The 20,903-nt window shown below is 38.2% G+C and overlaps 2 protein-coding genes and 1 long non-coding RNA gene across 4 annotated transcripts in view; 2 read left to right on the top strand and 1 right to left on the bottom strand.

The window, feature by feature from the left end:
- The first annotated feature begins 659 nt into the window (after nucleotides 1-659).
- On the top strand, nucleotides 660-5,390 carry psma4 (proteasome 20S subunit alpha 4). The gene is made up of 9 exons (XM_079604439.1): nucleotides 660-1,032; nucleotides 1,539-1,564; nucleotides 1,662-1,704; nucleotides 1,828-1,990; nucleotides 3,088-3,165; nucleotides 3,250-3,338; nucleotides 3,442-3,572; nucleotides 4,160-4,283; nucleotides 5,116-5,390. The coding sequence occupies exons 2-9, from the start codon at nucleotides 1,562-1,564 to the stop codon at nucleotides 5,268-5,270; spliced, it is 786 nt and encodes a 261-aa protein (XP_079460565.1). The 5' UTR covers nucleotides 660-1,032; nucleotides 1,539-1,561; the 3' UTR covers nucleotides 5,271-5,390.
- Nucleotides 5,391-6,994: 1,604 nt separating this feature from the next.
- oaz2a (ornithine decarboxylase antizyme 2a) lies at nucleotides 6,995-16,925 on the bottom strand. The gene is given in 6 exon segments (XM_079604438.1): nucleotides 6,995-9,020; nucleotides 10,066-10,151; nucleotides 10,628-10,800; nucleotides 12,735-12,812; nucleotides 12,814-12,865; nucleotides 16,742-16,925. Coding segments are annotated over 6 exon segments (621 nt in total). The 5' UTR covers nucleotides 16,843-16,925; the 3' UTR covers nucleotides 6,995-8,889.
- A 100-nt stretch (nucleotides 16,926-17,025) lies between these two features.
- The window catches only part of LOC306994113, a 28,192-nt gene continuing 24,314 nt past the window's right edge, over nucleotides 17,026-20,903 (top strand). For both annotated transcript variants that reach the window (XR_013796617.1, XR_013796618.1), the window contains exons 1-2: nucleotides 17,026-17,124; nucleotides 17,454-17,584. This is a non-coding gene — a long non-coding RNA (uncharacterized lncRNA). The remainder of the gene's footprint in view (nucleotides 17,125-17,453; nucleotides 17,585-20,903) is intronic.

The raw sequence follows: 20,903 nt of genomic DNA, 5'->3' as shown, positions 1-20,903 counted from the left end.
AAATAGAGAGCCTAAGTCCCTCCCCTTCCGGTCGACCACCATGGGACCTTATTTCGGAAAAATATTGTATGGTAGTCAATGGCGAGAGACAACAAATATTTTGATCTCGTTTGAATTGTGCCCTGAATTACACATATGATGTTTGTCAATTTAAAAGATACATTTTAAAGTCAAGAAAGTCGCAGTTTGATGTAAAACTGTTGAGGTATAAGACTGTGAAAATACGTAATTACAAAGACTACAAACCCAGAAGGCGCACATGCGACGTCATACCTTTTCTCTCAATGAATGAAGCTAACTTTACTGAAGCTAACGTCTGTCATTTTTTCTATAGTCTTACATTATAATCCTAACGTTACGCCGTCATGCCTGACTCGTGTTTTGAGCCAGAATACACACATACGAGCAACGGATCTTGTGACGTAGGCTACATAGTGCGAGACGAGAGATGTAGTTCATCGAGCGATTTTCACATACAACTAAACGTTACTCTTCTGTTTTATGACAAACTGCGACTTTCTTGACTTTCATATTTACCTTTTAAATTGACAAACATCATATGTGTAGTTCAGGGGACAGTTCAGACGGAATAAAAAGATAAGTTATCTCTCGCCATTGACTTCCATACATATTTTTTCCGAAATAAGGTCCCATGAGCCGGAAGCGGAGGGGCGGGACTTAGGCTCTCTATTGTCTGTTTAGTTTACTCTGCTTAGAAGATCATCGTTTTATTCAAATAATATATTGTGAGGAATTGTTCTTATGTAAAGCAATAAAGTATATACATTAAAGGCATTTGAAAAGTATTTAAAATTAGCCCTTGTTACAATTAAATTTTTAAATGGCGTTTAATAACATGAAGAATCGAACTAAACCGCTAACTGAAGGAAAGGAACCAATCAGAGAGCTTCACGTAACACACGTGACCCACCTGGAAGTGAATCCAGAGTGGACGCGCTTCTCGCTGCAGTGAGAATCTCTAGCGGAGTCGGAGCCGCAACAGTGAACAGGCACCGCGAGCACAGGCATTAGGTATGAAAATAATCATATTTTACTATATTTGACATCCTGTTAATGATGCCCATCACAAACCAAAACCTTATGTGCGTGTGCAAGGCGCTGAGATGATGTGAGATTAATTAAGCGATGGATACATTTAAATGAAATGAAAAGTTGCTGCTTCATGCTGTTATGCAGGTGCTAATGCTAAAGCTAAAACATTCATACTGGAGAAACACCGAAAGCCGCTTAAAATATCACATTTATGCTTCATACTATCTCATTTATATTCATTTATGATCATAAATTCAGTTTATATTGTGAGCTGGATTTGTGTTTGTGTGGGTTTATGTTGTTTTCTGCTACTTTCTGTTTCATTTTGTTGCTCTGTGTGTGTTAAAGTGCTTTAGACTCTGACAGCAGTTAAAATCACCGAATTATTAAAATGTATAAATATTATAATTATCAATAATATGCATTTAAACTCTATGTGCAATTGATTACTGATCAATGAAGCATTTTCCCCTTTCTCTTTGCAGAGTTTATTTTATTTAAAGGCACTATGGTAAGTGTTGCATTATTAGTGGATCTATTTTTAATGCAGTTTATTCACAATATGTTAAAATAAAATAAAAAACACTCCTTTTTGTTTTATTGAACAGTCTCGAAGATATGACTCAAGAACGACCATCTTCTCCCCAGAGGGTGAGAGTCCCTATATCCACTGTTTTATTATTTCTTCTACTGTGTGTTACTGTTATACATGCTGATTTCATGTCACTTGTAAATGTGGTCTCAGTGTGTGTGTGTGTGTTGTGTTGTTGGCAGGTCGTCTGTATCAGGTAGAATATGCCATGGAGGCCATCGGTCACGCTGGCACCTGTCTGGGCATCCTGGCTAATGACGGCGTGTTGCTGGCGGCAGAGAGGAGGAACATCCACAAACTTCTGGATGAGGTTTTCTTCTCCGAGAAGATCTACAAACTCAACGAGTGAGTCGTGTTTTCAGATGAGAATGGATTAGTTCCGGTTAAATCATTTATGTGGCCTTTAAAATCATTCTCACGATTACTTGAACACAAATAACTTGATTATCATCATGGCTTTTCAACTCATGAGCAAGAGTTTCCCAAAAGGAGTTGAAAAGCGCATTTTTATTATTTCTGATATGGGAGGAATTGTATTAATATTTAACGTGTAGATTCATTTAATTTCTGTGCTTGAGAAATCTATGTAATGGCAGTGCTAGTTTACTATTATTTATAAAATATTAAATTTCTATTTAGCTTTATGCTTAAGGTTTAGTTGTATTAATTTTAGTACTTTAACTAAAACTTATTTCAGTTGTCAAGGCTAAGTTTTGTCTTATTTTGATTTAAGTTTTATTAATTTTATTGCTTTTGTCATTATTGTTTTTAATATTTCTATCTAGTTTTAGTAACTAAACTTACGTATTACAGGTTTTTGCCAAGGCTAATTTAAGTTTGTTTTCAATTTAATTTAAATGTAAGTTTTTGTCATTTTGTTGTGCTTTAGTCTTTTTTTAGTATTTCTATTTAGCTTTATATTTAAGCTTTAGTCATTTTAGTACTTAAACTTATTTCAGTTAGTTGTCAAGGGTAAGTTTAATTTTTAGTTTAATTTAAGTTTTAGTAATTCGTTTTTTTATATATATATATATTTCTATTTAGCTTTGTTTTTATGTTTTAGTAATTTTAGTACTTAATTAAATTAATATTATTTCAGGTAGTTATCAGGTATTTTAATTTGTCTTTTTTTATTTAGCTAATTAGTATTATTTAGGTAATTAGTATTTTTAATTGAGGTTTTATTTAGTAATTTTATGTGCTTTTGTCATTTTTTTTAAATAAATATTTATTTTTAGCTTTATGCTTTAAGTGTTAGTTTACGTAATTTTAGTACTTAAACTTATTTAAGCTGTCAATGCTTATTTGATTTTGTTTTTAAATTTAAGTTTTAAGCCAACATTTATATTTTAATTTATTTTAAGCTTTATTTGAATTGCTGAAAATGATTTTAGTGATCGATTACAATAACAACACTGGTGTGTGGTGATTCTGTAACGCAGAGACATGGCATGCAGTGTGGCGGGAATTACGTCAGATGCCAACGTCCTCACGAACGAGCTGAGACTCATCGCACAGAGGTGAGTGAGTCGAGCATCATTCTGACTCCTGGTAAAGACATGAGCATCTCAGGATTCATATAGTGTGTGATTGTGTGTGTGCAGGTACCTCCTGCAGTATCAGGAGCCAATCCCCTGTGAGCAGCTGGTCACTGCCCTGTGTGACATCAAACAGGCCTACACACAGTTTGGAGGTACGCCTGCTAAATCAAAACAGTTGTACATTATTAATCTGTTGCTAACATGATCCTGGTGAAGTTTTGGGCTGCTAAATAAAAACTGTGTGTGTTTTATCAGGTAAAAGACCCTTCGGTGTGTCTCTGCTGTATATGGGCTGGGACAAACACTACGGATTCCAGCTCTATCAGAGTGATCCCAGCGGAAACTATGGAGGCTGGAAAGCCACGTGCATCGGGAACAACAGCGCAGTGAGTGAAACACACGTTCTGACTCTCATGCTGGATGCGGCATCATCCTGTTTGATGTGACGCGCTTAAACTGTCCAACTAGTGCTAGAAAGAATCAGTGGAAATCATTTCAAAAACAGTCACTAGGCTGACACTGAATATACATCCACAAAGTGGCAGAAAAGACATTTATAATGTATCAAAAGATTTCCATTTCAAATGAATGCTGCTATTATGAACAAAGAATCCTGAAAAAAATGGATCAGTTTCCTCTAATATTCCTCAAATATTGGGCAACGCACGTTTTTTCAACATTGATAATCAGAAATGTTTCTTCAGCAGAAAATCATCATATTTGAATGATTTCTGTATTCATGTTTCATGTCAAATATAATTGTGTAAGTTAAATGATCTTTAAGTTCTCTTAAAGTTAAATGCTTCATGAATCGGTTTGATTCTTTAAAAAGAACCAGTTTTTATTAATCCCATGACAGATCAACTAATAATATCATGATTCGGCCAGTAGATGGCAACGACACGCTGTCCTCAATTCTGTTATCACAAAAGAACACTAAGTTCAGGTGTGTGTGTGTGTGTGTGTGTTGTAGGCTGCTGTGTCGATGCTGAAGCAGGATTATAAAGAAGGAGAGATGACTCTGTCTGCTGCCCTCGCTCTCGCCGTCAAAGTGTTGAACAAGACCATGGACGTCAGCAAGCTCTCAGCAGAGAAAGGTGTGTGTGTGTGTTTGGCAAGACGGAGATGGAATAAATGTTTTAGCGTGCAGACGAGGCTGGTAGATTGAGGCGGACTTCTGCATTATGAATGATCATGAAACCATATACAGACCCACAATCCATCTGAGCTCTCAGCTAATGCAGCTGCTCACATACAGTAACAAACACTGCTGTCAAAACTGTCATGCAACAACACACTCTTCTTAACAATAAAACATTGTGTTATATATGAAGTCGCAATTACCTATTCACCTACCTATTAACTTTTTTTTTAAGTGCACGAATAAGAAATATTTTTCTTACTAAATTTTGTTTTTTTAATTGTTTTAAATACCGATAAATTATTTCTTTATTTTTTTTACTTTGAAGCATAAATAGGTTTACAATAACAATGTATATGACCCCCAAAAGCTGTTGCTAATTAACTAACTATTCAGATAGAAAAACAAAAAAGATTCACCTTTGTTCCAAACCTGTATGAGTTTGTTTCTTCTGCTGAACACAAAATAATATATTTTGAAGAATGTTGGTAATTTAACAATTGATGGACCCCTTGACTTCCATAGTATGGAAAAAATTTACTATGGAAGTTAATGTGGTCCATCAACTGTCTGGTTACCAACATTCTTCAAAATATCTTCTTTTGTGTTCAGCAGAAGAAACAAACTCATACAGGTTTGGAACAACTTGAGGATGAGTAAATGATGACCGAATTTTCATTTTAAAGTGAAACTATCGCTTTCAAGATGTTGCTTCAGTAGATTCAAAGTCTACTTTCATGGAAAAGCATCTGATTATGTTCCCTCGTTTTTTCTGCCGATCTTTGCAGTGGAGATCGCCACACTGACACGAGAGAACGGCAAGACCAGAATCAAAGTCCTCAAGCAGAAGGAAGTGGAAGAACTCATCAAGAAACACGAGGCTGAAGAGGCCAAAGCGGAGAAGGATAAGAAAGAGAAAGAACAGAAGGAGAAAGACAAATAAAACACCTGCACTTGTTTTCTATTAAATTTCGAACGCCCGCTGGGAATCCTAAAGAAATTCATATTGCTCTGTCTGTTCATCTGTCATTTTCTTTATTAAACACAAAAACGAAAAGTTGAACTGAGTTGTTTTGTTTCTGATTATGTGTCTGGTTCCTCACTTAACGTCCCACAGCTGGTGCTGTGTGTTAAATAATAGATTCAATGTAAAAGCGTTAATCTGAAAATGTATGCCTCTAATGTAAGTGTTGTGTAACCAAGAGTTTTCAGGTTGGTGTGGGCTGAGACAATAAGTATTTCTTTGCCCAGATAACCTTTACAAAAAATCTTTACTATTTAAACATAAAATGCCATAAGACCTGTTTACACCTGGTATTAAGATGCGTTTTTGGTTGATTGGATCACAAGTGGACGACTCTTAATGCAGGTGTAAATGGGGTTTACAAAACGTTTTGAGCTTGTTCAGTTCAGACCACTTCCAAGGGTAGTCAAAAACACATTAGACCAGATTGCTTGCTTTCATAGCTAAACACTCATGTGGGCGAATGTGTTCAAACAGCCACAAAAAACACTAGCCTACTCTCCACCTACTGACTTAATGCCTAAACATGGGAGGCGAGCTAGCCAGACAGGCTGAAGACCCAAGTTTGGTTTGAAGATGGAAAAACGTACCAAGCACAATGTTCTCTCTCCATTCCTGATTTCTAACATCATCTGTTCTTCTAAAGGCTTAATGGAATCGCTTTACTGACTCGACGTATTTTGTGGGCTTTCTAAGAAGTGCGGGAAAATTAGGCACGTGTTGCATAAGCGCGCGAATGGATTACTGTTTCAGAGGTCAGAGAGAGCTGAACACAACGGCAAGCTCGCAGAGTAACCCGGCAACATAGCGATGTTAACGTGTCACACGCTGAGAGAATTTAGGTCATTTTAATGGACGAGATTATTGTGATGTAATGTAACCCAGCACGGATCGTTAAGTGCGTCTGGCTCGCGGCTCTTTTCATAGCGACAGCCTCTTCAGTTCATCTGGTCTTCGAGAGTCAGTCTGTGTTTCTGAAGGTACCTCAGGAAATTGGGTTCAGACTGATCGTGTCATGTCTAATGATCAGGAACAAATTCAAGTGAGGTTGAGAAATAACCAAGCAAATGTTTTGTTAGTTTATTACCATTTGTGTTAACTTTGAGGTTAATGTATTCCTACATTTTGACAATTTAAAACTTGGATTATATATAGCCCTATATTTTTAATATACCCCGGTTTCACAGACAAGGTTTAAGCTATTATCAGACTAAAATGCATGTTTGAGCTGTTTCAACTGAAAGTAACTTGCACTGACATTAAAATGTGTCATTGTTTTGTCTCAAGATGCACACCAGTAGGCTAATGTTTTTTTATTTTTAAAGGGACTTTTATAAAAAAAAATACTTAAATGTTCTAATTCAACTAAGGTCAAATCCTGGCTTAATCTAAGCCCTGTCTATGAAACAAGGCAAGTATGCATTGTCTGGTAAAATGGAATAAATAGGAAATATGTCCAAACAATTGCAGTTAAGCAATTTATTATGGTTATTTCTCACACACTGCAGTTACTTCATGAATATGGACGTTTTACAATGACTAATTAGTTTTGCCATGCATATTTGATGTGTTGTTTATGCTCTATGTATTGTATTTTTGTCTTGCCACAGAGAATGATGGGAAATAACAGGTAAGTCATGAAGTTTGGTTTTGTCACGTGTTTTATTTGGACATAAGGAAAAAGTTCAAGGTATACAAGTGTAGATCGTCAATAAATGATATCTGATTTACTCTAATTTCTACACTACAAAAAAAAAATCAATCAATATAGACAAAATAAAATCATATAGATACAAAATAAAAATAAGTGGATGAACAAAAAACATTCTCTAAAAGCTTATTGTCTCAGCCCATGAAAGGTAAGGTCTATTTACACATGCAAAACCTAAAGGCCGCCCTGCTGAGAAGTATACAGAACTGAATTAATTGCACCAAATTTCCACAGAGATGACCAAGAATCAAAGAAACAGAGGCTTCCGCTCCAGGGAATGTTTTTGCATGTTTTACCTGACTACGCCGGGACCGAGCCTGCAATCTAAAGGTGCTGCTATGGTAGGTTCACCAGTCTTATATGAATTAAACGAGGCTTTCGCTTTGAATGGAGACCATTATCTTTGGCAAGTATGTCAAGTTCACTAAACACTGCAAGACATCTTGACGGCTCAAAGTACATCTCTCTGTAATGGATGTGCAATGCACCGTGGGCTGAATTGCTTGTGTTTTCCTAAAGTGCTTGTGTAATGCCCCTGAGGGGCAGAGGGTGTGGGGTTGGTTTGCTCTCATGTTCCTGTGGGTTTGGGATGGTGAAGACAAAAGGTGTGATAGACTATGGTAAGACTCATGAAGAAGACCAAAGAGGACCTTAAAACTAGAATGATTTAATTACAAACATGCTCATGCGTCTAGAAGTTTTCAGGTCTGGCTTCATTTTAAAAGAAATAAAAGCAACAGACCTGATTGAACAACTTCTACTCAAAGAATCAGTGAAAAGCAAACTCTCAAAACCAGACTGAGAAAAATGTCAACTAAACTTACACTCAAGTGCATTGTTGGGGTCTGGAATGATACACCGTAGAATGCTGCGTTCCATCCCATGCTTAATGCGAGATATTTTTCGTACGTAATATCTTTGACTTTCTAATATAAAGCATGACATTCTGACGACATAAAAACAAAATGGTAATATGCAATGCTAGCGTTCATGTTGTAGATGCGTGATCATCTACAGTGAGGGCAATTTAATGTTTTACACGTCACTGCAACGTTTCTTGGTTTTATTGGTAATATTATTCAGAAACTGACTCATCGATGTGTTTTATTTGCGTAAAAGTGAATGTTTAGCATTGTCTGTGCACCTCTCTGTGGTGTTATAGACTGAAGTCACAATCTCCATAGTTTTCCAAGTCCAACTTCAAGTGCGTTCTATACCACTTCTCTAAGTAGGAAGGTGGAAATTAAAAATTTCGAAGTTGTATGGAACGCAGCATGAATCCTAACGAGTGTTTTAAGATCTAATTGTGCTGTTAAAGTGAGTCGAGTCCTAGCTACCGAGAGCTATTCGGCTTGCTTCCTCTGAGTACGGTGAACTAGTGAAAGTTACAGCTGAAACTCCTAAAGAAGAGTGTCAAAACTGGAATAAACTAAATAATTCCTGATTTCACCACCATCAGCCACTGGAAACAGTTTACAATCAATTACAAATGCATTCCCTTCTGTAAAAAGTATCACTACCATGTCTGCGATCTGTCTCCTGTTCTGAATGTACACAACAATATAGACAGTTTGATATATGATGATTAACAGAGAGGATATGCTGGATTTCTGCTTTAGCACCAAACCACCTCCTGCTGATGGAACGACCAATCAGAACCGATTGGTGGGTTAATTACAGAAACTGAACCAATCAGAGTGTTAGAAGGCCCAGCTTCGCCCCACCCCTGTCCTAAAAGTCACTTTGATGCAGAGGTATAAAGGTGGGGAACAGAGACGGGGAGCAAGAGGGGTGGGGGCATTTTAAGAGTGAGAGAGAGTGTGATGGTCACTCTTCATCAGAACTACTGCTGTCTATGGAATAGACCATAAAGAGAAGGTCGGGCCGGGCCGGCACCAGCGGGTGACCCGGTTTCACCACCTCAAAACCCATGTAGTGGAAGGTCTTCATGATGGACACTGCACAAGTGGAGACAAAGACAAAGTTCATTATTTATTGAATTATGGTAAGTTTTTTTTATTCATTATCTAATTTAAAAATATTAGATAACCCAAATTAAGTTTCTGTCATAATTTACTCAGCATGTTGTTGCAAATGCGAACCCATATGACTTTCTTTCTTTTTTGCAGATTGTACACAAATCATAATGGGGCTGTCAAGCTCTAAAAAAAAATGACACCAAAAAAAAGCACAACATTTTGGAGTTAGGCTACGTCTACATGAATCCGGATATTGAAAATGGCATTTTCATTACATAACACACCCTCCAAACTAGCTTTAAGTGTTTTCCAAAAGTTGCTTGTCTACATTGAAAATGCTTAAATCCCCTCGTTGCGCATCTGTAAAACGTCATAAAAGCTCACTGAGCTAATACTGAGAGATAAGGCATAATATTCTCACGCTATTCTTCTGGAATGATCGTTTATTGGCAAAATTTCCTACCATTGCATTTACTGGTGTGGCAAGGTCACTCAAAATCAGCATTATGTGTATGGTATAAAACGCAATAGCACTCATGTTTTGCCACAGGACAGCGATTGTGAGTAAATCGTCATCTTTGCAGCTACGCGATGTGAAGATTGTGTAACAAGTAACAAATATCTTTAGCAACACTATGTAAATGAATAGCAGGTACAACAATGCCCATACATCTATAGATATGGAGTATATGCATGACTAAACACTGTTCACACTACAACATGAAAACACTGTTTTCAAATGTATCCACTTGGGTGAGCGAATTCAAAAAGACAAAACTTTCTCAGTGTGTACGAAACGGCAAAACAAAGAGAATGATGTTTTTCTTTGTTTTGTTTTTAAAGATACAGATTTTAAATGTATCCGGATTAATGTGGTTGTAACCTCAGTTTCCATTATGGTGGGGAATATTTTTGGTTGAGTTCCACAGAAGAAAGCAAGTCCCTCATACTGGTTTGGTACAATATGAGGGTGAGTAAATGATGACAGAATTGATATCATTATATGTGTTTAAATGTTTCTTACATCGATCGTCTCTGTTTTTGTGAAGCCACAGGAACACATAGCTGACTTTCAACTGCTCCTCTGCAAACTCCAGAAGCCTGGTGAAACTGCAGAGTAATGAGAGAGAGAGAGAGAGAGAGAGAGAGAGAGAGAGAGAGAGAGAGAGAGAGAGATGGTGACACACTGCTGCTTTTACATAATGTGAATCTTATGTAATAATGCAGATGTACTAGCCACAGAACAACTTCAGTCAGAACACACACACAAAGTTAATGCTTTCTGACAGTCCACCACCTGCTCGTTGAGGGTAAAACACTCTGTTCCAATGCCTGCAGTGACCTCAAAGACAGCACATGACTGGATATGACCAATCCAAATGAGAAATGACTGGAAGAACTTTCATCAAGAGCGGCTTCACCTTTCACAACCTCGTACCAGTGATGAAACATTACACGGAAAACCAACTCGAGCTGCTTTTGACTCAAATTAAACCAGCCGTTTGTTCTACGGTGACCTAAAAAGGTCAGTTAAAGCCGAACCTGTCTGTCAGCTTCAATATAGGCAGATTATGAACCCAACGTACCCTTCTTTGCTGCCATTGTGGAGAGCTCCAGAGGGGATTTCCAGGTAGAGGGCATCGTCTGAAAGAACCGTGTCCCAGCTGGAGATTCGTCGCTCGCTCAACTGGTACTGGAAGTGCAGGACTGGGGGCGCTCCACTTACTGATCCCGCCTGAGTCACTGTCAGTTTGTCGTCCTGGAGGACACAAAATGCATTCCTTTTCATACAATATTGCATATTATTAATGTTATTAACGTTATTGTAAACTCTTAAAAGAAACCGTTCTCAGATGCTTCTATAGTTCTAAAATAATTAACTGCAAGAGAGATATTCACGATCGATATTATCGATCGATTGCACTGCGTTGTTTTCTAACATCTGTATTGCAACGTGTATCCCATTAAGATGAAGTTGGAAATACCCAGCAATGTGGGATTCATTTCAGTAATGAACCCGCTGTAATCCTGTCGATTTTCAATTGATTTTTGTCTAAATATCTAAGCCAGAGTAGAATATTTAAACAAAATCAATTGATATAAATGAGCTCAAGAGCAGCTAACAGGGACTTGAACAATAGATCTTTTCACAGGTGTGAGTGATCCTAAACCTCTTAACCTTTTGAGACGATCACATGTCTGCACAGACAGTGCTGACATCTATAGTGTCACGCACACGGTCAGGTGTATCCCAAGCTCGATTACCGAGTGCCAACACCGTCCATAAGTAGGCCAGATGGAAACTAGCTGTAAATATTGTACAGAGCTATGAGACAAAAAAACAAGCCCTGGAGATCTCTTTACACCCGTCTCCTCCCTTGGGCTGGGTGTCGGTGTGTGTTTTTTTGGAAATGGTATGGCTTGCTGCTCCAGACTCTTACTGACTAACGTATTAATTTACTGTACAGGGTTTTTAGCCTTACAGGTCCGTAAAGTAGCAAACCGAGATGAACCTATTATGTGCACTCTCTACTATATACAGGTGAAACTCGAAAAATTAGAATATCGTGCAAAAGTTCATTTATTTCAGTAATTCACCTTAAAAGATGAAACTAATATATTATATAGACTCATTACATGCAAAGTGAGATATTTCAAGCCTTTATTTGTTATAATTTTGATGATTATGGCTTACAGCTTATGAAAAGCCCCAAATTCAAAATTAGAATATTGTGGAAAGGTTTTCATAAGCTGTAAGCCATAATCATCAAAATTATAATAAATAAAGGCTTGAAATATCTCACTTTGTTTGTAATGAGTCTATATAATATATTAGTTTTATAAGTTAAATTACTGAAATAAATGAACTTTTGCACGAAATTAAAATTTTACGAGTTTCACCTGTAGTATTGATAAACTAATATAATATAATAATACTTCCGATTTTTTTAAATATCCTTTTGAGTTCAGCATTATATTACAGGGTAGGTGTGCATCTTAATTGTATTAACAACATATATTAAATATATTACCATTATAGCGAGCGGCATAGTTAACAGTATCGCTCTTTAATTTTTTGGAAAGAAGGCGAAAATCATGTTAATATAAACATTTTAAAGGGGATTTATTATGCTCCTTTTCAGTCTTGTTTTTGGGGTCTACAAGAATAGGTGCTTGATTTTTCAAAAACACATTATTTTTCACATATTTGACTGTTGCAGCACCTCTCTTCCCAGTCTGTCAGTAACGCACTGTTTAGTTCCTGTCTCTATGAAGCCCCTCCTTCTGAAAAGCACAATGTGCTCTGATTGGTCGGCTGGACCAGTGTTTTTTTTAGTTGTGCATCGACCGCGTTTCGAAAATGTCACGTCCCTTACCATAACCATGAGTTTTAACACACTACTAACGCAACTCAACCAGGCCTCGCCCCTTTTTTGCATATATTGTGACGTACGTTCCCAGAAGTGTTTTACGGTGTCCAGAAACTGCACACTGATATAGAGAATATCTCCCTGTGTAGTGACTTTGTTTCTTTGCAGAGCTTGTTCATGCTCAAACAGCAACATTACACACTAAAGAAAGTTGAAAATGTAAAAAAGCATAATAGGACCCCTTTAAATGATTTAGAATATTTGTATTTATTTTTATGTTCAAACAAAAGCGAACAACAAACCAGACTGTGTGTGTTCTTACTTTGTGAAGTACGCTGTGAGGGAGATCCCTGCCCGTCCCTCGCCCACCCGGGATCTTCGTTAGTGGGAGAGGGGCATCAGGAGCACCACAGAGGCCCTGGAGCCCGCTGCCTCGAGCCAAGCACGGCACAACTACAACACACAATATCAAAAAGAAATCATGTCATAGCGGTGTAAGGTTAACACAGGTTTCCTCTGGTGCTTTTGACCAAAATTGGCATGTGCTTCTAAAAACTACCTTCGCTCTGTTTGTCGGCGTCATGATTTAAGTTCATGACGCATTTTGGCAAAGGCCTCAGAGTGCCAGCCGATAACACATATACCCATCCTGCCAACAGCAGGCTCTCTGCTTAACTGCAATGTTGTCTCTCTCTCTATATATCTGTTCTTATGCCTTATTAGACGCTGTCACCTTGTCATGTTTTCTGCAGCTCTGTTTTCACATTAGCACTCAGTTCTCTGATATCAGACTATGGGCCAGATTTACGAACAGCTTGCGCCAACGCAAATGCTCTTTTGGCGTTTAAAAAAACTGCTATCAGGATTTACTAAAGACGCCGTGAGAAATTAGCATTAGTAGGATTTGTAGGAGTTTACCTTTCAGACGCAAAATCTATGGGGAGGAGAGTATTTCAATGAATCATGCAAGGTGATTTACTATTGTTTGCGTTAGCAAATGGTATTTGCGTCATTATTTACTGCCCCAAAAAAGCTAATTTGCGCTGCTCTTGCTAGATTGCGTTGGAATGGTTATGGATTCTGTAATCATTATATAAATCTGGCCCTACGGCAGCTCTTAAGTCAGCTGGAGTAAAACAAGGTTTGTTCTAATATGGAATTAAGCTAATTTATCATTTTGTTTAGTCTGATCTATCAATTCAATTTCATCAAATCTATCAATAAATTAGTGTTGGACCGATATATAGCCCAGGCCAATTAATCATGTAATATTTTTGCGATCATCAGCATCAGCCGATGGATTTGATTCTTAAAATGAAATTATTCTATATTATAATTAAAATATATTATAATAATAATAATGACTTTTAGTTCTTAGAGACGGACGCTTCACTTTCCACTAGACAGACGGGAGGCGTTCGCACGGATCACAAACAAGCACATGACGTGAAAACAAGTCTGTAAATAGCAGCTTGGCTGAGAACATTTGACATCCCAGAGGGCTTGAGTTACAGCACTGGCTTTTAGAGATGGTAATAACAGAAACAGACATTTATGTACCCATGACATACTGGGAGATCTTCGGATCAGATATCTCATCTGAAGCCAGGCCGCACACTGTCAGCGAAAATCTCTCATTATGATTGAAAGCCTTTCCAGAAAATTCCTGATTTTCAAAACAACCTTGTTTACAACAAGCTAGACAGAGGAATATGAGCTGACGTATAGGCATTAAGCTGATCTGGGAACAGAACATTGATATTGTATGCCATTATCAGCTGACAGCAATCCATGACAAATGAATTGGCTTTGTTTTCAAGTCTCATGAGCCAGATTACCCAGCAGGCAAATGAAAGAAGGGCGTAGTGGTTTCCTTGCCCTGGCAACCGAACATGTAACCCAGGTGACATAATCTGCATGGTGACCACACAAAAAACAGGTGAAGCTGTTACTTTCCTTTTTGGTGACCCTACATACTATCTTTACTTTAGTACAAAGAAATAGTATGACTTGTTTTTTTCAAGGCGCTTTTGAGACACTCTTGTTTTGCTGGTTCTCCTCTCCTGGTCTCTGTAAAGAGCGCTGGGTATCTGCGAGTGAAATGTCAGCTTGTTTTGAAAGCCGACACTTTCACCCTCTGACATTCAAGCACTTTCCTCCCCTCCACCGTCTCTGATTATACGCTCTGGATCAAAAACAGATTCAGGCCAACTAAAAAAAAATAGAAACTGAAACTGTGGGACTTTCTTGGATTCATTTAACACACAGAACTCGATCGACATCACGATGGAGACGTCGTTTTTGCATTAGATTGCTATGAGGTTTCTAGGAATATTTTGAGTGGCTGCTAGGTTATGCTTCCTATTCTGGTGATATAATGGGAATTTTATTAGGCTATGAACAATAGTAATATGTGACCGTGGACCACAAAACCAGTCACATGGGTAAAATTTTTGAGGACAATATTTGGCCGAGATACAACTATTTAAAAATCTGGAATCTGAGGGTGCAAAAAAATCGAAACATTGAGAAAATCTCCTTTAAAGTTGTGCATTTATGTTCGCGATTGTGCAGCATTCACTCACAAAAATATGTTTTATATATTTACGGTAGGAAATGTACAAAATATCTTCATGGAACATGATCTTTACTTAATATCCTAATGATTTTTGGCATAAAAGAAAAATCTATAATTTTGACCCATAGAATGTATTGTTGGCTATTGCCACAAATATACCCGTGCGACTTATGACTGGTTTTGTGGTCCAGGGTCACATATAAGTTAAGGATAATGTTGCATTTAGTCCAAAAGCAGAATCTATTCCCAAAAGAATCCAAAGATCCTTTGTTACTGAGAAAGTACTAAACATAATTTCACTCAAATTGACTCAGTTGACCTCCAGGACCACAGGGTGATAGTCCGGATCTGTTTAAAGACCGGGATTCAGGTTAATCTTTAGTGCAGTAATTACTGGCTCCGCTGAGTGTTTGGAGAACAACCAGGAAACAGTCAAAACCAAAACAGGATACCGCGAGTCTTCCAGGAAAACAGTTATCATTTGGCTATACAGAGGGGCACGAAAGGTGACGTACGACCTTCAACTCACAGTGAACGTGTTTTGAACCAATCCCTGACCAGGAGAGATATGGCAGGTTTGTGTTTTTCACATATCAGATTACAACGCCTCAGCAAGGAAGTGACCTTCTTTGACAACAAGCCTGACGTCTCTGTTATGCCAGAGGCTTAGCGCTGCCACATTCTTCTGTAAAGTGTTTCTCTTTTTAACATTGATGGTCTGGATGGAGTCCAAGTAAAACAACCAAAACACAAGCAGACCGCGAGGTCGAGAAATAGGACGTCGCATGAAAAGTGAGTGCGGATGGATTTTGGGATGTCATTCTGTGACCGGCGAGGAAACATTCATGGAAAATGCGCAGTGCTCTGATTTAAACATGATATATGAATTGTTCATATGGTCTAAAAACAGGGCCACTGCGAGGATGTTGCAGCTAAACAACAGAGCTTTCTAGGAGCTAAAGCTTATGTAATGTTTTGTCCCCATATTCCTCACTCAGAATACCTTAAATATCAGGTTAAATATGGATCATCGCCTCTCACCCTGCACTAGTGCTAATCTTGTTACAAAAACAAACATTTCAATGAAAACAACCGCTGACAGTGTCTAGAGATCCATAACAGGATCCTTGCAGGTGATCTGTGCTCGGGTCTCCATCCTGAATTCAAATTAGGAAATTGCAAGAGTAGGAAATTTGATTGTTTAGGAAAAACTAATTATCTTTGGGACAGTCCTGTTACAAGCTCATGAATCCTAATTGAGTTGATGGGGTTATGGATGAAATATTTATAGCAGTGTCTCTGAGCAGACATTAAATCCGCTTTGATCATAGAGTCTGAGTCTGATCCTTCAGGACATCACAATAGATCCTGTCAATTCATCATTTACATACATCACATCTCTATATCAAACTAAATATAAAGTAAATTAGTATTTTAAATATTGTTGATATGCTTTTTATTTTATTTTTTATAATAGTCTCTCTCACTCACTCACTCCCTCTCTACCTCTCTCTCTCTCTATACAATTTTCATTTCAAGAAAATGTATTAGAACGTTTACATGTGTATAAATATGCTCTGAATTATTAATTATAATTTAAATACATTATAAGTATACATCAATATTTTAATGGCACGTTAAAATCTATGTAAAATAATCATAATAATCATCAGCTGCAAAATCTTTGCCAGTATGTGGATGAAATGAAAATGTTGCACGACTGTAAAAAATGCAATCGCGTATCATCTCACCTCTCCTCTGTGTTGCACATGTTTTTTTCCTCGAAGACTGCTTTACTCTGATAACTCAAAGAGTGACTGTTGTGCAGAAAGTCCACGGAGAAATGCACCATATATTTAATAATTCTCTCTCTGAAGCGTCCTGCGATCCGCGCACCGTGCTTTGACACCGAGCTCTGACTGCGCCGTGACGTTAGGATAAGGAACTCATTCTGAATATTAATAAGGCTACGTAATATCTGCCAATCAGAGGCCGAGTGCGATTGTCGACAGACACGCAGCTTCATTAATATTCATCGACGTTCAGCGTGGAGAATCATGGGAGACGGACGCAGAACAGGGAAGTGACCGTGAATCTACATTAAATGATTCTGTTTTTATTAAATATCGATAAGGTCAGTGTATTGATTGTTTTATGTCTCCATAAATATACATAGTAATATAATGGTATTTAAGGGAGATTCTGAAGCATAATGTTGAAATTTGACGACACTGGGGGTTTCTGGGAAATGAAGTTTTCAGCTTTGAACATTCCAACTGAGTTCTTGAATCGCCTAATTTACGTGTAATTGATCTATAAACGTAAATTGAACAATACAAGTTCTAAAGTAATCTCATTCTCACTTATCATGTCAGATCTTATGCTTAGAAATGCATAAAAATAAAAGTGAAAAAAGTAATCTGTAAAATACTCTAACGCTTCCCTTTTTATTTATTTTTTAAGACCTGTACAGGACTTTTGGAACGGTGTGGACAGGACTTGTGTTGTGTAAGAGCTGATAATGGAAACAACCCTGGGCCAAAAGATTAAAGGATTAGGAAGCGGACACCAGGCGATGGGATCGTTACACAGCGGTGGGTGAAGATCAGTCTCAGTGAGTGAAGTGTATGACCTCCAGAGAAAACCCACAACACAATCAATACCTGAACTCTGCAGGGTACTGGGTTTGAATGTTCAGTCGTAATGGAACCTCAACTGGGTTCCAAATCACAATGACAGCAGTTTAAGTACAGCATAGGGCTGGGGTTTTCTACTGGTTTTGCCACAGGTTCGAGATTTTATCCCAACTATGCATAATAATATGGTTAGTTGCATTTGGATTTAGCATTGTTTCCATACTATCAGAAAAGATTTCTGTGGTGATTTCAACTGACCCGTTGAGAATCAAAGCAGCAGGGGAACTTAATCAAGCTGGGTTGTTAGCTTTCTTCATGTGATCTCATTATGAGAACAGAAACCACAGAAAAGGCAACTTTAGCTGTCTACTTATTTATGGTTCCATATTAGATTTCATAGTTCATTTGTCCTTGTTGGCTGGCACAACATCCATCATGTGTTTGGCGGTTACAGTGAATTGTGGTGTTAGCAACCACCTGATGTGGTGGCTGTCTTTTTGAAAACAATAAACAAGTTTTAAGACCTAAACATATATCAGTTCTGATGGGCCAGTGAGAACAGAGAGTGTTTTATTGCATGGACAGCATCGGCTTGCTTATCTATTAAAAGCTCCATTGTATCTTTTCCTCTTTGGCACTCTTGTACATCCAGGAAATGCTTGTTTACTGTGTCAGGTAATCATCTCAGAGCCGAACGGGAGAGATTCTCTCTGTCACTCCAGTCAGCGCCTGTAAACTGCTTCTGATTTCTGCTTTATTCAATCCTTGTTTAGTGGTTTAAAAAGAGTGTGACATGTTGGGGAGATTGAAAATAGCCTAGCAACGTTCTAACAACCTACCAATCACCAATTCAATATGCCCAATCCTGTTCCTGGAGATCTACCTTCCTGCAAAGTTCACAAAGAGCACTTGATAACTACAGACAGGTGTGTTAGATCAGGGTTGGTTAGACTAGAACATCCTGGCAAGTGGCAACCATCCAGAATTTCCTATAAACACCCTAGCAAGCAACCACCTAGACTTCCCTACTAATGCCCTAGCAACCACCTGGAACACCCTAGCAACCTCATAGTATTCTCTAGTAATGCCGCAACCACCTAGAACACCCAACCAACAACACAGTTCCATATCACCCTAGCAACCACTCAGAACATCCTAGTTAACAGTGAGAACATCCTATCAATCAGCCAAAACACCCTAGCAACCACCCACATTTTTCACAGCGAATAACCATACAATCTTTTGTAGAAAATGTTAAATCAGTTAATCATGATAAATCACATCTAAAAACAAAGTTTGATGTGATTAATCACGATTAATCGATTTGACAGCACTAATTACAATAAATCCACATAATTGGTGCGCATGTGTGGTAAAAATAATGTGCGCTGTTATCTGTGTGCACAGCCTCACACACTCGGAGAGAGATAGAGAGAGAGATAGAGAGAGAACCCCAAAACTATTATTAAAGAAATCGACAAAAAACTAAGACACTCATGACGAATTACTAAAAGCACATTTTGACCTCCAGAATAAACTCCAATGTTACTCGACCCTAAATAGAACCACTAAATTGGCCAATTATCTATTAATTAAACAATTTAAAGAAACACAAATCCTCTCCAAATACAGATTAAGTGACCATGATCTAGAAATAGATAGAGGAAGACGTAGACAAACATGGACAGAGAGAGAGCAGAGGATCTGTAGACACAGTGATCTACAGCAAATAGAGGATCTGTACTAAATAAATGTAAGTGAAACTTGCCCAGATTTTAAACATTAATTCCATCATTCATTGAACTGAGTGATACTGACAAAATGCCCTTCACACTTGGAGAAGATGACAGTGCAGCTGCACTAGCTGCTAAATATGCGTTAGCCATTCACAACGTCAGAGACGGTTAACGGTGAACAGACACATACACACAAAATTATGTCAAAATATCCGTCTCGGCAAGTATTCTCTCGGTTATGCCACAAGTGAACAGTTGAGAAAGAAACCGGATGTGTATCAGTATATTCGGTGTGTGCATTCGGTCTTAAAGTGACAGCAGCCTAATATTCCTGCTGTTGTCTGTGTCATTTAATGTTATTAAAAACAAAACAAAAAACAAAACAAAGATGAACCTATATTTAATTTCTACAGTGAACAAATAGTGTTATTTTACATTTAGGCAGCTTGCAGGATAAGTGTGCCGCGAGTACCAAATAGCATCTCGAGGTGCTCCCTTGAGAACCAGACCAAAAAAAAAAAGATGTGCACCCCTGAATATATCATAAGTGTACTTCTATCTCTTTACATGAACAAACAAAGCATTTTACATCAATTTGAATGTATTAAAGGTGCTCTAAGCGATGACGTTCGAAGTATTGTCAAACTAAATGGAGGCTAGTTAGACCGTCCCTCCTCCTCATCCACGCACTAACGCCCCAAACCCCACCCCCAAATCCTTCTTGTCGGTTATTGGCTAAAACACTGTTTGTTGTGTTTCGTGGTCCAAGCTGGGCCAGTTTGTTTTTGTTGTCGTTTGTGGAGCCTGGGGTGTCTACAGAGACCGCGTTTTTTTTTTTTTTTTTTTTTTCAGTGTATTCAGGGGACAAGTAGCTAGCGGATAGTGAGCAGATGTTTGCTGTATGTGACAAAAAAAAAACGCGTGACATCGCTTAGACTAGAGCACCTTTAAGAATGTCTTTGTGATGCATTATATATACAGGCCTCATCAGTGAAGCTCTCTCACCGTGAGTTCTGACCCGGTCTCTGTGAGACGGGCTGCTAAGCACCGCTGAAATGCCCCATTCCAGCCGAATGAACTTTCACCAGTGATGCTGAGTTCAGGCTGTTCCTCGTGTGTGATCACCTGGGTTTATTCTGTCCTGACATAGATAGAGGTGTATCAGTTGCTAACCCATGCTGATATGCACACTTCAATAAAATACATTCTGTTCACTTAGTTACCACCCCTGACGGATGGTTAGGGATGCTGACGTGTGTCTGGCATTGAGCAGAGGTTCTTGAAGTGAGTTTGTACAGTGTGTGTGGCGTACGGCATTAAGCTGATTGGCACTAATACTTTTTGTTCTGGCTCGGAGTTTCCGTTGCGGCGTTCCATGCAGGACAGTTTCCAGGAACACAGCACGCCACTTCCACTTACTGTCCATACCTCACAGAAGGGTTTAGGTCATTAAAATCATTAGATTTGATTACATGTTACGGTTTCATATAGACTTTCTAGACACTAGATTTTGCATTCCATTCATAACAGATGTTTTTTAA

This window comes from Phoxinus phoxinus (assembly GCF_949152265.1).
Source record: "Phoxinus phoxinus genome assembly, chromosome: 25".
Classification (NCBI taxonomy): Eukaryota; Metazoa; Chordata; class Actinopteri; order Cypriniformes; family Leuciscidae; genus Phoxinus; species Phoxinus phoxinus.
The sequence above is the reverse complement of the archived record's forward strand: the minus strand, read 5'-3'. Positions and strand labels throughout refer to the sequence as shown.

Bases quoted from the DNA above. Each gene is read 5' to 3' on its own strand.
- psma4 (XM_079604439.1), top strand. The intron at 3,339-3,441 runs GTACGCCTGCTA...GTGTTTTATCAG, and splicing joins GGCCTACACACAGTTTGGAG to GTAAAAGACCCTTCGGTGTG. The intron at 4,284-5,115 runs GTGTGTGTGTGT...CGATCTTTGCAG, and splicing joins CAAGCTCTCAGCAGAGAAAG to TGGAGATCGCCACACTGACA.